We start from the raw sequence: 16,745 nt of genomic DNA, 5'->3' as shown, positions 1-16,745 counted from the left end.
TTTGAAATGTTGAATAACGAAGTACATTAGCTGTGTAACATGCAATAGAAAATAAAACACTGACTATGGTAAGAATTTATTACTGCTAAATTATTTTTATTCATTCTATTTTAAGTAATAACATCAGATATTTTCCATTTCCAACTTTAAGCCTTTTTCTCTTTTTATATAGCACTGAGAACTGCTTTGTTTTAGATTAGTGTGAGTTTTCTTGCTTTATTATTTTAGTTTGTATATCTTTATGGTTTAACTGTGGTGGTGTCTAGTTTTATTTTTCCTTAACATTCATTACAAACTGTTCTCTTTTTGTGTGGTTCATTCATATACAGTATGATACTATGATGCAGTCATGCGTGTCGTCATAGTATCATAGCATTATGTGATTGGTCAGATCAGCTGTGTTGGTCCACTGTGTGCTGCCAAAAACCCCTCTGAGCCACTGGGACCTCTGGAGGCGCCCCCTAGTGTCTGACACTGGCACTTTCTTTGTTTATCTACAGGATGAATCAGAACAATTTGGTTTTTATTGTGGGGAGTTTTGGCTTGTGTTTGTTCGCGTTTTTTTTTTTTTTTTTTTTTTTTAAGTATTATTTGGACTTCACTGTGTTTCAGTCCCACCTGCTCGTATCATTGTTTGTTTGACAGATTGGATATGGCACCACGGAGAACAGCCCCGTGACGTTCCTCGCCTCCCCACTGGACAACGTGGAGAGAAAGACTGAGACTGTTGGCTACATTACAGATCACCTGGAGGTAATTTGGCATGCTTCTCAATATAAATACTTAAATGCATTAAAATAAGATTTATTTTGAGTGCAAAAACTCATCCAAACAAAACAATTTGGGGAGGGCTGAACACTTGAATAAAAATCAGCAGGGAAGAAAACTTTTAATGTGACAAACAGTTATCGGTGAGGGTGAATATAGAGCAAAAAAACAAAGTAATGGTTTCAAAGAAAGCTTGTACTAGCCTGAGTGAATCAAAACTTCACTTCTTTAGCTCTGTGCAAGACACCAAAAAATGTTTGGTGAATAAAAGTATGAATCATGAGTCACCTGCTCCACAGGCTAAAATAGTGGACCCTACAACCGGGATGATCGTACCCGTGGGTGCCTCAGGGGAGATTATGATCAGAGGATACTGTGTGATGCTGGAATACTGGAACGACAAAGCAAAAACAGACGAGTGCATCACTAAAGACCGATGGTACAAAACTGGGTAAGTTTAACACTGTTGATAGTATTTTATTACAGCGATTAGAGTATTCTGTTACAGGTACTGAACTGTGGTGGTTTGAATCATATCTTTCTGATAGACTCCAGTTTGTTCATGTAAATGGAGAGTCCTCTTCACACACTGAGGTTAATTATGGAGTTCCACAGGGTTCAGTGCTAGGACCAATTCTGTTTACATTACACATGCTTCCCTCACCAGTATCATTAGAAGGCATAGCTTACATATGATGGCTATGCAGATGACACCCAACGTTATCTGTCCATGAAGCCAGATAACACACACCAATTAGTTAAACTGCAGGAATGTCTTAAAGATATAAAGACCTGGATGGCCGCTAACTTTCTGCTTCTAAATTCAGTAAAACTGAAGTTACTTTACTCGGCCCTGAAAATCTTAGGGTATCTAACCAAATGCTTGCTCTGGATGGGATTACCTCGTCCTCCACTAACACTGTGAGGAACCTTGGAGTTGTTTTTGACCAGGACATGTCCGTCAATTTCTTATATTAAAGTTTTAGCCTTTTTTTTCCTTTCCATTGTCACAGAGCGCTTGATCATAGTCTGATTGTTGGGGTATTCTCTGTATCATTGTAGACCTCATAATATAAAGCACCTTGAAGTGTTTCTCTGTGACAAATTTGAAATAAAAATAAAAATAAATCTTTAGTTAATCATCACTACTTTACAGCTATTAGTATTGTCTGCATTTTCAGGCAGATAGGCTTTAAAAATGACTTCTGATTCTGTTAAAAGGCTGATTTTTCTCCAATTTAACTGTTTCTTTGTCCTCTTGGCCAGCGACATCGGCAGCATGGATGCATACGGCTACTGCAAGATAGACGGCAGGATTAAAGACATGATCATCAGGGGAGGAGAGAACATTTACCCGGCAGAGATCGAGCAGTTTCTGCACAGACACCCCAAAGTTAAAGAGGCACAGGTGAGCTCAAACAGCAAGGGCTGAGCAGTAAACCTAGAGGGTGTTATAGGAAAAAAACAATGGAGACTAACTGTACTCAATTATTTACTAGAAATTCTGTCGGTGAACTTCAGAAGCGCACAGAGTAAGTTTTATTTTAACATCAGACTGGCGTTCACTAAGATTGCTACAGCAGAAATTAATTTTACTGAACATTGCTGCTTCCAACTTCAGAACAAGTCTTGTTAAAACTGTGTTAAGAGTGTGGCTTGATATTGTGTGTCATCAGTCTGAATTGCTTAACTTGTATTAACGCCTATTGTGCATTACTTACAAGTCCAAAAGGCAGGGTGACCCCTCCAACACACCACTCCCCCCATCGATGTGGTTAGGTGCATAATTGTTGGAAAGACACAAGTTCAGTCTCTGTACACCACCTCAGTGGATTTTAATCCAGCGGTCAACAATGCACTTTCACTTTTTTAATTCGGTGGGGAGTTGAGATGAAATTTTGCATTCCAGTTTCAGTCAAAAGCCAACAAGAATGAGAGCACACATGTGATTTAGATAAAAACGAGAAATGGAAAACTTATTTACAGTGTCGTTTAGTATAAATAGAAATGATAACAAGCTTCTGTCCAACTTGCGTTTGGCAGCCGTTCACTGTTCACTTCAGTCACACTTTGATTTAAAACCCACTGCGGCGGTGCAGAGATGACAAATGCATCAGCTGTAACAACGTAAAATAAAATGTTATAACGAACACGTTTAAAGTCGCACAAAAACCATAGAGTCAGTGGAATTAGGGCTGGGCGATATGACCCAAAATTCATATCTCGATATTTTTTAGCTGGGTGGCGATATAAGATATATATCTTTATATTTTCTTAAAGCCATAAGTTAAGAACAAAAAGAGAGTTCTTAGTCAAAGCTGTGTCCCAGATGTCACACAGGCATTTTTATTTACATACAGCATAGATTTACATGAAGAAATTACTCAAAAATAAATTATCAGTATTTATTAAATAATCATGCTCCATAAATATAAGAAAACAATGTTGTTTTTGTGCATAACAAAAAGCTCATAATTGTGCAGTCAAAATGTAAACTAACAGACTGAGCATAATAACAAAGACAGATTTCCCAGCAGCCTTGAGTTTGAAATCCTCTTTATGGCCCTTATACACACACAATACGGTAATATTACGTTGAAGCACAGTACGTATCACTCCGCGAGGCTCCAGACTACGGTAGCCGTAATGCTCCGACAATCCATCTAGCGCTGCAGCTCCGTAGCTTAGCAAAGTCGTACTAAAACATTTTTTGACAGACTGCTGAGCGCCGTGTACCACCTAAAATCGGTTCGCGGTCAGTAAGCACAACCAGAATTCATACATAAGGCGCACTGTCAACTTTTGAGAAAATGAAAGGATTTTAGGCCGTGCAGCCCCTGTGGGCTGCATGTCGTTAGCGTGGTTAGCACGCTAGCGCGGTTAGCTCGCTAACACGTTGACGCTGTCCAGCCCCACAACTCGCTAATGGAGATTTGCCGTGTCCATCTTGTCGCTGCCTGCAAGTGAAGCTATGGGGGAGGAGGGGGAGTTGTGTTCAGTGAAGGAGGGGCGAGGCCGAGTAACGTTGCGCAGAGACAAAAGTGGACGAAAGAGAGGCAAACTTGTGGCTCCACAAGTATAATTATAACGTAACATAGACTATATCGATATAAAGGATATTGTCACATCTTATATCTCGTATGAAAATATATCGATATTTTTTAAAAACTCGATATATCGCCCAGCCCTAAGTGGAATGTGTTGGTTCACAACATGCAAAGTGGCCTCCAGACAGGTTTTCAGTTAGGACACCCCCAAGAACATTTTAAGAAAATGTTAACATTTAAAATATTTGGTTTTTTTAATTATATTAACCCCTGAAAGAGTGTCTTGACTTGGCTTAATCTTTTGGCCCTTCATGTCATGTCTAATCCTCTGTATTTGTCTTAGTTTTAACCTCCAAAGTTCTGTTAAGATATTTAAGATTTTGTACTGCTGACTGTTTGCTGACTGATTCTAAATGTTCCTCGTTTCCTGCGATCTTTCAGGTGGTGGGAGTTAAAGATGAGCGTATGGGTGAGGAGATCTGTGCCTGCATCAAACTGGTGGACGGAGCAGACTGCACTGCAGAAGAAATCAAAGCTTACTGCAAGGGACAGGTGGGGCACAGTTCCCGTCTCATATTTCATAATGAGCTGGAATTGTGTTGCACCATAATGAGCTCTATTCATTTGCTCCTTTCAGATCTCCCACTTCAAGATTCCTCGTTACATACTTTTTGTAACCAGCTACCCACTCACGATCACTGGAAAGGTAATTTCCTCAGTCCTGGCTCCTCTACCGAGCTCATAAAAAGCAGGAATTTCTTCCAGGATTCTTACAAATGACATAAATTAATCAGCAGGTTTCATAAAATGTCATTCATCCTGAGTGAAAAACATCTGTATTTAGCAGCTGCTGTAACAGTCTGCAATAATTTAAGGGAAGGAGAAATCCAGGATGAAAACACAAACTCCCCTCTGGTTCTTGTGTTTCTCTCATGGGATCCTATTTAATATCATTTACTGTAGACTTGGCCCTGTGTTTGAACAGGCCTGGCCTGAATGCTCTCAGACAGGAGGGACGGGGAGCTATTAGCTCGTCTGCACGCACACTATGGCCTGTTAGATGAATCCCAGAGGGGTGGCAGGCCGTACTCGACCTGGACCATCAGATCAGATAAAACCAAAACCTCGATTTGAGATTCCTTCTAAACGGATCAAGTACGCTATGATAAAACTTTCAGAAAAATGCAAAAAATGTTCTGCGTTCATGTTATTATTGTAACTACTCATTTGTCTGCTCAGATCAGCGGGTGATTGTTTGTGGCATTCAAACACATGTGGGAAGTTGCAGAATGCCCTCTGATGGACAGAATATGCGACATCAATGCAACGTTGATTGAATGGTGTTTCTCTTGTCGTTTGTTTAATTTTAAATTTTATTTATTGTGGAATATTTTAGTTGAGCTCTAAAAATGAACGTCACTCAGATAAATATGAAAGTTACTGGTGCATTTTTGGTTTGCTTGGAGATTTCTGTGTGAAAAGAAAAGAAGCCAAACCACAGGAAAATGCTAAGAGTTCACAAACTTTGGTAAATCTGACCACAAGGGTCTCTTCACGTCAGTAGTTTGTATATTCTGCTCTGATGTAGCTAATGCATTGTGTCGGTTTAAACTTATTTTTGCCATTTAAGAAAAAAAATACTGTTTGTATTTACGTAGAGAGCAGAGTGACAAGTTGCATGTAAGAGGCTGATCCTTGCATGTGTGTTTCTGGGAGTTCCTGTCTTGAGGCATAAAATATGGGGGATAATTAAATCAAGTGTGCACACTGATTTACGTTTACCACACGCTATTTAGCACTAATTCTGCCAACATTTAACAAAGAAAGAGCATGTCTTATTTTTTTATTTTTTATTTTTATTTTTTATTTTTTGTATTTTTAGAAAACGGCACAACATCTGTAAATCACCCGTAAAACTAACCACACCCATTAGCGCTATTTGGGGTTTGCATTCACATGTTGTTTTGTCCAATTTAGTAAAACTGGCACTTGTAATCCAAGCTGACGCACCAAAACTTCACTATCTAGTTGTTGGATGAGTTGTTACGAGGTGGGAATATATCCATAGAGGTCAGACCAGGCTTGTAAACATGTTTATTTATGCTATAAAATTATATAATTTAACATGGAAGTCTGTGAGGACTGACTCACTTTTGGAGGCAGCCTTAAGTGGTTATTAGAGGAAGTAATCGAATTAGATTCACTTGTAGTTTTGGCAATTTTCACAGAGATGCATTTGACATCTGAGTGCTCAAAGCTGTTATGAAAGACTCTTAGATTGATTTAAAATCATTATTTATTGTATTGACCCCAGTTAGTGACAGATTTTAATTTGCGTTCTGATTTCTTACGAATTAAATGGAATCATCAGCATACAATAAAACACTCGACCCCATTTACTAATAGATTTTTATATATTCATGTACTTCGACACTGCAGATTTGTCCATTTAGTGCTCCTCCAAAAAGTTGTTGTTGATTCGTGTTATTCTTCTTTTTGTCTTTCAGATCCAAAAGAACAAACTGAGTGAACAGGTGGAGAAGCAACTGAAGAAGTGAAAATGAAAAGCTACAAACTGTACAGAGGGAATTTAATTAATACGTGTGCGTGATTCCGATACCAAAGATACAAATTGTGGTTGTCAGAACTGGCCAACAGAAATCGCCTCAAGATCTTAAAACATCTGAAGAGGCAACCTGAGCATTCTGTGGAAATTCAGCTAAAATGCCACATGTTACAGGAAAATATACAGAGCCGAGTGGTTACAGGGACAATGTAACCCCCCCCCCCCCCCCCCCAAAATACAGTATCCTGTACCTGCTGCAGAAAATAGTCCCACATAGAAACACTATTTACTTTTAAGGGCCCTTTTTAAGTGCTTTTGTCTGTATAGGCAGGACAAAGGTTGTAAGGTTTTTAAAATGTTTTTTAATGATTTTTTTTATGCTGTTGAGGCACACGCTAATTTTTATTTTGCAAAAAATTTATAAAAACAAAAATCTTCATTATATGAACTTGAAATAAACCTTTTTACAAATTATTAAAACCAGGCATGCAGGTTCCTCTTGTTACGGGAAGAATGAAAGTGTTTTTTTATTGTCCTCAATGGCAGGTGCAGGCCTCTTAAGCCTGCCATTCAGAAATATGCACACATGTTCCACTTTAAAAAAAAAAAAGAGCTTTAAAGTGAGTGAGCATTGTTCAGAGCTGTAAAGAATTTCCTGACCAGGCTACATGTGCAGTTCACCTGACGCTGGGCTGCTGGATCGGATGTCGTCTCCTGTCTAGACCTGAAGGACTCGGCCCAGAAATAGCCCTTAAGAGCCCAAATGAAAACAAACTGTGCTCCTGGCTCTTAAGAGAGAACCTCAAGGTTTATTTAGCATTTTTTATTTAACATATTTTGGGTTTGGATTAAATGTTTCAGGACATGGTATTCCTACCATGCGCCAAGTACAGGAGGTGGTTTTAACAGGGAAAGGCAAAGGAATGCACATTTCAAGGAGGAAAAATGGGATTTGAGACAAAGAGTGAGTTTGTTCTCCTTTTAGACTCCAGACTTTTGTTTTCAAATTGTCACCATGCATTCCTTTGACTGGGAGGTTATTACAGGTGATACTAATAACCAAACTGTTCTCCCAAGAGGTGTATGCATTGGTGGAGCAATGCATACAAAAGTATCTTGGACTCCCTCATGTGGCAGGAAAAAGCACACAAAAAGGCCAAAAATTTGTTGTTAGCAAATTTATTTTGGATGAGGAAAAACATCACTTGCGTTCTTGTGGCATTGAGTTAGGTTTGTCTTTTTCCTGCTTCAAAATGACAACGCCTCCATAAAGAAATGCTTGTCCCCACTTTGGTGTGGAAGAACTGCACCGATCTCTGAACCTCAACCACATCCAGAACCTCTGGAGGAGTCGGAGCAGGTTCAACATCTGGGGCCTGATGTATAAATACGTACACAAAGCCATGCTTGGATTTTTTTTCCCTCTACACATAATGTGATATTTAGAGAGGAACAATTTGCAAACCACATGCAACCTTCAGGCCATGTCTACGTGGTTGTTTCAAACCTGAAAAATATTTTAGTGGGGAAGGTTGTGTTGGCTCAGAGAACATATCGTGGTGCACATTTATGCACTAAATCCAGAAAGCTGATCTGGTGACTTATCTCTTCCAGTCAATGACTGTTAGATTAGAAAAATGCAAGCCATTATTATACAAAGTCAGGCAATTTTAGACTGAGAAGCCAATTTAATCCTCCTCCCTTGTTATTTCAAGTAGATGACAGATTTAGAATCAATCTGAAGTGGTGTACATATGTTTTGGTGGACCTAACTGTATATCAATGATGCATCATCTTGGTATTTTCATCGCCTTCCAGGAGATAAAACACAAGATCCGAACATAAGCCAGTAAGAGACAAATACTCATAAGATACTCTTTGATGTCACATGTTAAGCAAAGAAATAACATGTTATTAGTTAAGTCTATTCTTGGTTTAGTATACAAGACAATGGTTAAGAGGGACAATAGCATTTCAAGCAGCAAAGGTGGAGTTTTATGGATTTCTGGGTGTATCCTCCAAAAGACTTGAAAGAATATGTGATGAGTGCAGTGATGTCAGACTTTTGATTTAAAACATATGATATATGTGCATTTCAACAGAGCTTAAGTTGAGTGTTTAGAATAAAAAGTTAGAGAGACGAGGCTGAGTTGGTTTGGACATGTGCAGAAAAGGGAGCCTGAGCTGCCAGGCGGGAGCGGGAAAAAAAAAGAAAATCTGGGAGATTTGTGGATGTAGTGAAGGATGAGATGCAGAGGGTTGGTGTGACAAAAGACGATGTTGGGATAGGGTGAGATGGAGGCAGATGACCCCCCAGAGGGAGAAGTGGGAAGAAGAAGAATTTCCTGATCTTACTGACCACTGACAGCGCTTCAGACATGAAGTCAAATTTAACCACACGCTTTCATTTTAATCCAAATTTACTTAAATATCACAAAATCACAACAATAGTCACCTCAAGACATTTAATAATGTAAGACCCTACAGTAATGCATATAAAACCCTAACAATCAAACTGCTGCCTCTTGGTGACAGCAGGAAGAAAGAACTCCCTTTTAAGAGAAAGAAACCTGAAGAAACCAGGCTCACAGAGGGGCAGCCATCATGTGACTGCTGTTTTGGTATTTTAAGGTATCTTGTTGATGCCTTAAATACCTCAAACTGGGAGTAAACTTTTCATAATGAAAGGTTTACTCCCAGTTAATGAGATAATTACTTTATTAATTCCAAAAAAGCAGCATAATTTTTGTCAAGTGAATCCATTACTTCTTACCAGCGGATGTCCAATATGTTTTTATTTTTTTTGAACATTTCAAATTTTGGCTCCAGCGGGTGAAACATCTGTGACGCTCTCACAGAGTGAATCACAGAGAGAGCAAACTTATAAAAAGATAAAGGTCTGTGCTGTCTTTAGTCTTTGGGCAGCGGGATGCCGACTGCCGTCTGCTGCCCCTCCATCTGCTGCTGCGCCTGCGCCACCTGCTCCTCGCTGCAGGAGTCCTGCAGAAACACGGTAGCCAGGTTGCGCAGACGCGGGCTCTCGGAGAGGGAGAAGCGCAGCATGCACTGCAGGATGGCGGGATCGGTGATCTGAGAGCGTGACGTGGGTGTTAGGAGGTTCATGAGGGTGGTGATGGCTGACAGGACGGTCTCTTCCCTCTGGCTCGACAAGCAGTTTGTGACTAAGCGGATGCCGTCGCTCTGCAGGACGACATCTCTGCACTCAGGGTCCATGCTGAGGTTACAGAGCCCCCCTGAGATCACGAGAGACAAAATCAGAGATGAAGGCTTGATAGTTGCTGCAGACAATGAAGGAGATGTCACTGTGACACCCACCCATCCCAAACTCCACAAAGTTCTCATTCTCCTCAGTCAGCATGTCCAAGAAGAGGTCAGTCACCTGCAGCTCCCTCAGATACTCCACGTTCTTTGGATCGTATGCAAAATTGGCCAAATTAGCCAAAACTTGTTCCTTTGCCTCTGAGGAGGAAAAACAAAGCTTTTAATCACATAAAATGAGAACTATGGAGTGCCAAAATTAAATAGGCAAATGTTTAGTTAAAAGTCTAATTAATTCATTCAAATATATCAATTTAATAAATGTGTATTTAATAATTTCAAATTTTGAATAATTATTTGATGACGTACGTCTCCAAAGAGGAGCACCTAGGCTTTCTGTAGGCACCTATTGCTTATGTTTTTGTTCTATTTACTTTATTTTATGATTCATATTATTGTCTTGTGGATCTTGAGTTGGAGCAGAAAGGCAAGATTGGAAAAAAGATAACAGAAGAAAGCAGAATAGTGAATTTAAAGTTGAATCCAAACACAGCTGCTCCCACCGTCGCTGTCGGTGTCCTGAAACTCGGTGACCAGAGTTTGTAAATACTCAAAGCGGTCAGAGCCTCCGGACGAGCCGCTCCTCCACATGATCCACCACCAGCTCCGCTCTCCGCTTTATTCTTTTCAGTTCGTTCCCGGCTCGGTCTGACCATGAAATCCCTCCGTGTAGCTGCGTGGATGAGACGAAGGTTCCGTTTAATCGATTTTTGTTTTAAAATCAGTTTCGATCTGCTAGCATACGGTCAAGCCGCGCTTACGCAGAATCAAATCTAATTTACATTTTTCATACGTAGTTAAAGGTCTTCTATCATAGCTTTTTGTTAATGTGGCCCTAGTACTCCCTCATACAACATGACACAAAATAGAAATACTGTCAAGCGGAAGCTAGGGTCACGTGATACCGGAAGTTCCTAATAACCGTGGGACACGAAGGGGGTGTGTACAGCACCTCAGCCAACTGTAGGGGAAGGTCAGTGTTTAAAGTTCAAAATAAAGCCACGAAAATGACGCAGCACAAACTGTCAGCCGGGAAACGGCTCGCCAAACCGATCCTGTTCGGGACGATCATCGTTGGACTCGCTGCTGCTTTCATTAACAGGTAACGTTAAAGCGTGTTTACAGCTCAGCCACCTGTACGTAACAGACGTGATGTACGTGACATGTGCACATGCAAGTGTTTACTGCACACCTTATTAGTAAACATGCAGCTCCGAAAGAGCCGAACAGAAGTGAAGAGTATAAAAGCAGCACGACTTCGCTATTAAAAGGTAGTACAGGGGAAGCAGTACGACTGCGTGTTAGGCCCATTCTGCAGTCCTTTGGAAGTTAAAACGAAAAAGCTCAGGATTTTAGAAATTCGGCGGACTTACGAGAAAAATGGATAATTTACTAAAAAAAAAAGCAAATTTTTGATGAAAGAAATGGGGAAATTTACATGGAGAAAGCATTCAAAGTTAGGAGAAAAAAATGCCGAATTAATGAAAAATAAACGGCTAGTTTATTGTTTTAAAATGGCAAACTTATCAGAAAAAAAAATCAGCAAATTTACCACAAAGAATGGAACAATAATGAGAAACAAGGACAAACTTACTTGAAAAAAGGAGCAAATTTATAAGGCAGTAACATGCTATACATGCATGTCAGATTTCTGAGGTAGCAATGAGCAAAGTTCAGACGTATTAAATTACAAAATCGAAAAAGGTAAGCTTATTAGAAAAAAAAATAGGACATTTTAAAGAAGAAAATGAACATATTTCAAAGAAATTAGCAAAGGATAAATTTAAATTTAGATCATTATGTTTCCAAGAAAAAATGAGCAAAGTTTCAAGATAATAAATACCGAAATCTTAAAAAAAAAAAAAAAAGACACATTCCCAAGGGGGAAACAAAGAAAAGAATACATTTCAGAGAGTCTGGCGGAGCATTTGCGAGCGAGGAAACTCAGTATGTGGTGATGTCCATGGGCTCCCTGACTGACAAATAAATTTCTAGTTCCCGTTTCCTAGCTATGAAGATTTGCTTCAAGCTTTTTACGAGGTCTCATTAAGTAAAATTATTGTAAGAAATGCCGACATCGCCACGAGTAAGGTGTAACAGGACCTGGAGCTGCTCTGTCCCCTGTGCAGGAGCGTTATAAAATCAGTTTATGCGATATATTTCCTTATGATTTTGTATATTTGGTGTATTTTGAATGCAGATTTATTCTCCTTGTTGTTTTTGTATTGCTCTTTGTGCGTGATTTCTGGTAAGCCTGTCTGTAAGCCGGGTTTAACGGCAGGAACAATCTGTGTTGGGCCTGCAGCAGACTGATAACCTGCTCTGTAACAGCTGAGATGGGCTCTAACCTCCTGCCTGGCTGTATCTAAAATGCCTTTAATCATATTTAAATCATGTTAAAAGGTATTTGCAGATGTTGTTTTTAAGACCTCTAGAGAAGCCCTGTCAGTACAATTAATTTCAAAGGTTTTTTCATTAACTTTTAGTTCCACTAACTCGTTTGTGCTGTTAGTGCACCAGAGATTTTACAGCACAGTAGAGAAGCTCTGCAAATTGAACAGCTGTGTTTTGTCTGACCAGAAGTCCAAAGAGAAATCTTTACTGTTCAGTGCTGTGTTGTACGAACTGGACACTTTGGCACAGCTGGTTGTGTCTTTTTAATTGACATCCCTAAAAGCTTTGAAGGAGCCTTGAAACAACCTCATTATTGAAACTCCTGAAACTATTGAAATCACCGGAATCATCAGGATTCCGGTGATTCTTTGGTCAAAATCAACAAAAGAGAAAGAAAAGATGAATATTTAGTTACAGTGGACAACTGCTTGTTTTTGGGGGTTTTTATTGTTAGAAAAATGGAAACCGAGTAGGTTTCCAAACACACAAAATCTGTTTTTTCACACTGAACCACCTACGTCACATTAGAAGAAAGGTTGTAATCTTACCATTAATCTTTTCTGGTTCTCTAATTAATTCTCACTTGTCATTTGTTTTCATTCGGTACTTCCTCTGTTGCGCAGACACAGGTTTTTTGAGGACGTCGTTGAACTCAGGGCTCAGGAGCGAGCGCGCAACGACGCCAAGAGGTTGGAGGTCCTGGAGAGGCGGCAGAAGCAGATCGATGATCTGACCGAGAAGAAGCAGCAAGGAGGGAGCGGCTGAAGGCGGCAGCAGCCTAAACCTCAGTGCCTCTGCAGCAGACTGTAATACAGAGCAGGTCTCCACAGGTGGACGCTGCACATGTCCACATATGCAAAGATGGCTTTGCTGAATATTTTTACTGAGGCCTGCTTACAGTAATGGATTTATTGAAGTAACCCTCACAGATTTGTATAGACATCTGGGCTGGACACAACACTGTCCAAGACGCCCAGTAAAGGAGCTTAAACAGCATCTTTCTTGTACTTACGTGTTTTTCCAGCAGGGGGCAGAGTTGACTGCAACCTAATGGACTGTATGAATGAAAATCTCTTTAACTATAAATTATTTGTGATATACATCGTTGAAGATCATTTATTTAACATGCACGCCACAGAGGTTTTCATGTTTATTTTATTGGTGTGAGTTTATTTTAATCAGGATTAAAAATCAAAGCACAGACGCTAAAGCCGTACAACAAACATCTGCTCTGCCTTCAGTTTTTGCTCAATGAAGCAGGAAAATCAGACTCCTTAGTGTTGGGATGTATCCAGTCTGATGGATGCTAGCAAGTAATAACTGATGCTGATCTTTCAAAATAAAGGTTTTAAATTCACTATCAGTGTGACATGAAATAATTATACACTCAAATATAAGATCTGTAATCTGTAACTAATAACTAAACATTGTAGATAGAGAGAAAAGGCCATTTAGAGCCATTCTACCGTAAAGAAGTACAAAATCACATGAGTAAATGTGCTTGTTTGCTTTTCTCTCACTCTAAAATAAAGAAAGCTTGTGTACGTCAGCAATTATGATAGTTAACAATAGAAAATAACAGATGCAGTATAACCATAGACTGTAAATACAAAACATGGATGGGTCTGCCTGTGCAGAAATCCCTTGACCAGCAGGGGGCATCTCCTCTGAGATAATGTGCAATACCACTGATTTCCTTTCTGATCAGACACCAAGTCAAATTCAGGGTGGTATGGACGTTACTGATCCGATGTCGATACTTTGTACAAAAACTTAATGTGTTATTGTATTTCAAATTATAGCTTCATAATGATTACAGGACATCAGACTACTTGTTCTTATTGTTTAATTATGAAGAATTATCATATATAAAATAAGAAACCTAAATTTGTGTGTTAATTGATGCTATTTGAACACACTTTCCCTCATTCACAGTGCTGTGCCACTCTACAAATTTTGGTATCGATCCAATACCAAGCAAATACAGGGCCAGTACTGCCGATATCAGTACCAATAATTGTAAGTTATTCAGGCAGCTAACTGGGGGAGAGTAGCGTGCCGTGACTGATGAGATGAATTCTCAAGTTTCAAATTCTGAACACATTTCAATCATCACTATGTCACTGTGATTGTTACTTTCCACAATAATTAGTTAACACAACAAAAAACACTTTTCAGCTTTTCATGTGTTTTGAAACTTGGTTTTAGTATCGATACTATCGATATTTGGAGCGATCCGCCCACCTCTACTGCATACAAGTCTAATACTCACTGTGATGATAGTGATCAGTGTTCTGAATTTCAGTCACTAGTGTGAATTCTTATTGTATTAGGGTACATACAAGGCTTTTCCCTGGTGTAGTGGTTAAAATAGTTGCCTTGCATGCAAAGAGCCCCGGTTCAAGACAGGAAGGATACATGACATTCCTATGTGGCTAGTTCGGAAAGTTGTTAGGAATGTCATGTGGTGCAAAACCTGTGTGGCCAAACTTTATCTGTGTTTTCTAGTCTAAAAACCTTTAACAAGCCTATTGCATTATGTTACACAGAGTTCTGCTATTCGAGAACACTTTAACACACAGCCTGGGGGTTTGAACCAATGACCTTCTAATTAGCAGACAACCCACCCTACCTGCTAAGCCACAGATAGATGTAAACACACAGGCATTATTTGTCCATGAACTCCTCTTACACCAGCGGTCCCCAACCTCCGGGCCTCGGACCGGTACCGGTCCGTGAGTCGTTTGGTACCGGGACGCGAGAGTTGAGGCTCAGGTGTGAAATGTATAGTTTTCAGGGTTTTTATCGGTTTTCAGCGTTATTTTGTTATCGTTTTTATCGTTTACTTGGTTTTCCTGGGTCTTTTCATGTGTGTTATGAATACATTTTCTTTTTTTCGGTACCGGTACTAGTTTTATTTTGTTGTATTTATCCGCGACACCTTAAAGGCCGGTCCATGAAAATATTGTCGGGCATAAACCGGTCCGTGCGCAAAAAAGGTTGGGGACCGCTGTCTTACACGATGTGGAGTTGCACTACCAAACTTGGTACGCTATAGCACCCTGAAGCTTCTTATCTACATCAGATGTTATGTCATCATCATGTTTCCTAAGAACAACCTAGGCTAAGAACACACTGCAGGCGAAAGCGCATCAAATCCGATTTTTTTGACCCTATGCGACCCATATCCGATCATGGTATGACAGTGTGAGCGGCGTAAATCCGATATTTTCAAATCCGATCTGGGTCACTTTCGTATGTGGTACTGAATCCGATACATATCCGATGTTTCAGAAATCGATTGCTGTGTGAACGGTCAAGTCGCATTAAATCCGTCTTTTACGTCACTGACACAAGACAGACGGCAATTATCAGCTCCGGAGAAGACATCGCGAACGCTTCCTGGCCATCCAGTGAAACTGTTGGGAAGACAACGTTGGAGAAACGTGAACATTTTATTTGTACTGTATAATCTGCAGATTCTGACAGAAATCTGCAACTATCCTTTGAAGCACCGCTCCTCTAAAACAGCAATAAGGATCATTCAATTCAATTCAATTTCAATTATTAGGTTATTTACATTATTATGTAAATAACAAAATAACTTAAAGCAAAAATTGGGAAACGTGAAGTCCGAAGTCTTTATATTAACGGCCATCAGTCAAACAATATTGTTTGCCCTGGGTCTAAACAGAGCGCGTTGTGTGTGACGTCATCTTTTGCGCATGCGGGCTGCTTTGAGCGTTTACACTAGAGCGTGTTTGCTGTCGCATTTTATTTGTAGTGTGAACGAGCAGACAAAAAAAAATCGGATTTGATCAAAAAATCGGAATTGAGCATTAAGACCTGCAGTGTGAACGTAGCCCTAGTAACCAGCTAAAAGGACCTATTTTTAGCCTTTACGCACTTGTCACACATTTTAAAAGCATTGTAGAATTTTAATTCCATGACATGAAAATTAAGTTTCAGCCACATAAGTTGAATAATAAAAACACTAGATGAATCTTATATGATAAAGCCATCGCGTTGCCTGTCAGCCATATAGCAAGAGGTCGAAATTAAACATTTTCAGCATAAAATATCTACAACCTATTTTTTATTTATTCTTTTTTTTTTTTTTTTTTTTTTACTTTTCCCTGAGAGATTAAGCAGAGACGGACCAAATCACTATTGTAGCACAGGCATGTACTAGTAGAATAAAGCAGGGTAAGATTCAGGGCGTGGCTATGAAACCAATAGGCGACATCACAGTGGTTACTTGTATCTTTTATTTGAAATTCATTAGCATAGATATATGTAAGAATCTTCTTAGAGTATTTCTAGTAGTGGAACAATTTTTTTTTAATTTTTTTTTTTTAAATCCACAGAAATAATTTCTAGTTTTCAAGTCTTCTACAATCTTTTTAGACGGACATAAAAATATAATTTGACAGCATCAACGCATTTGAGAACTGGGTATGGGTGTTTCTCCTGACTTATAGATTCAGTCAAATCTGATTTAAATAACATCTTCAGTTTTCTTGTTATTTTTCTGGACCAGCAAAACAACACTAATATGGAAAGCTCACCGTATTCGAATTTCTAAACTGATACAACAGAAAAACAGTGAACATTAATATTTGAGAAGAGAA

General features: G+C 39.4%; 2 protein-coding genes and 1 long non-coding RNA gene across 3 annotated transcripts in view; 2 read left to right on the top strand and 1 right to left on the bottom strand.

Moving 5' to 3' along the window:
* The window catches only part of acsf2 (acyl-CoA synthetase family member 2), a 37,450-nt gene extending 30,589 nt beyond the window's left edge, over positions 1-6,861 (top strand). The window contains exons 11-16 of the mRNA XM_087844890.1: positions 646-753; positions 1,068-1,219; positions 2,035-2,176; positions 4,257-4,367; positions 4,453-4,521; positions 6,323-6,861. Coding sequence (XP_087701016.1) covers positions 646-753; positions 1,068-1,219; positions 2,035-2,176; positions 4,257-4,367; positions 4,453-4,521; positions 6,323-6,373 — 633 coding nt within the window. The 3' untranslated portion in view covers positions 6,374-6,861. The remainder of the gene's footprint in view (positions 1-645; positions 754-1,067; positions 1,220-2,034; positions 2,177-4,256; positions 4,368-4,452; positions 4,522-6,322) is intronic.
* Positions 6,862-8,783: 1,922 nt separating this feature from the next.
* On the bottom strand, positions 8,784-10,384 carry armc7 (armadillo repeat containing 7). Its single transcript, XM_006793207.3, has 3 exons — positions 10,224-10,384; positions 9,718-9,861; positions 8,784-9,635 (listed from the first exon to the last, which is right to left on the bottom strand). Exons 1-3 carry the CDS (start codon positions 10,309-10,311, stop codon positions 9,292-9,294), a joined length of 576 nt encoding a protein of 191 aa, XP_006793270.2. The 5' UTR covers positions 10,312-10,384; the 3' UTR covers positions 8,784-9,291.
* Positions 10,385-10,603: 219 nt separating this feature from the next.
* Positions 10,604-13,216, top strand: LOC148101801 (uncharacterized). Its single transcript, XR_015719399.1, has 2 exons — positions 10,604-10,822; positions 12,738-13,216. It is a non-coding gene; the product is annotated as an uncharacterized LOC148101801 (long non-coding RNA).
* Positions 13,217-16,745: the final 3,529 nt, after the last annotated feature.

This window comes from Neolamprologus brichardi, chromosome 8 (assembly GCF_056152115.1).
Source record: "Neolamprologus brichardi isolate AB-2024 chromosome 8, ASM5615211v1, whole genome shotgun sequence".
In the NCBI taxonomy this organism is placed as follows: Eukaryota; Metazoa; Chordata; class Actinopteri; order Cichliformes; family Cichlidae; genus Neolamprologus; species Neolamprologus brichardi.
Note: the sequence above shows the minus strand (reverse complement) of the source record. Positions and strands in the feature narration are given on the sequence as shown.

What these genes read in the sequence shown, in the direction of transcription:
- armc7 (XM_006793207.3), bottom strand. Translation starts at nt 10,311, where the DNA reads ATGTGGAGGAGCGGCTCGTCCGGAGGCTCTGACCGCTTTGAGTATTTA. An exon ending in TCAGGACACCGACAGCGACG is followed by an intron (nt 9,862 to 10,223) that starts GTGGGAGCAGCT and finishes TTTCCTCCTCAG; the next exon opens with AGGCAAAGGAACAAGTTTTG. An exon ending in CTTTGTGGAGTTTGGGATGG is followed by an intron (nt 9,636 to 9,717) that starts GTGGGTGTCACA and finishes TCGTGATCTCAG; the next exon opens with GGGGGCTCTGTAACCTCAGC.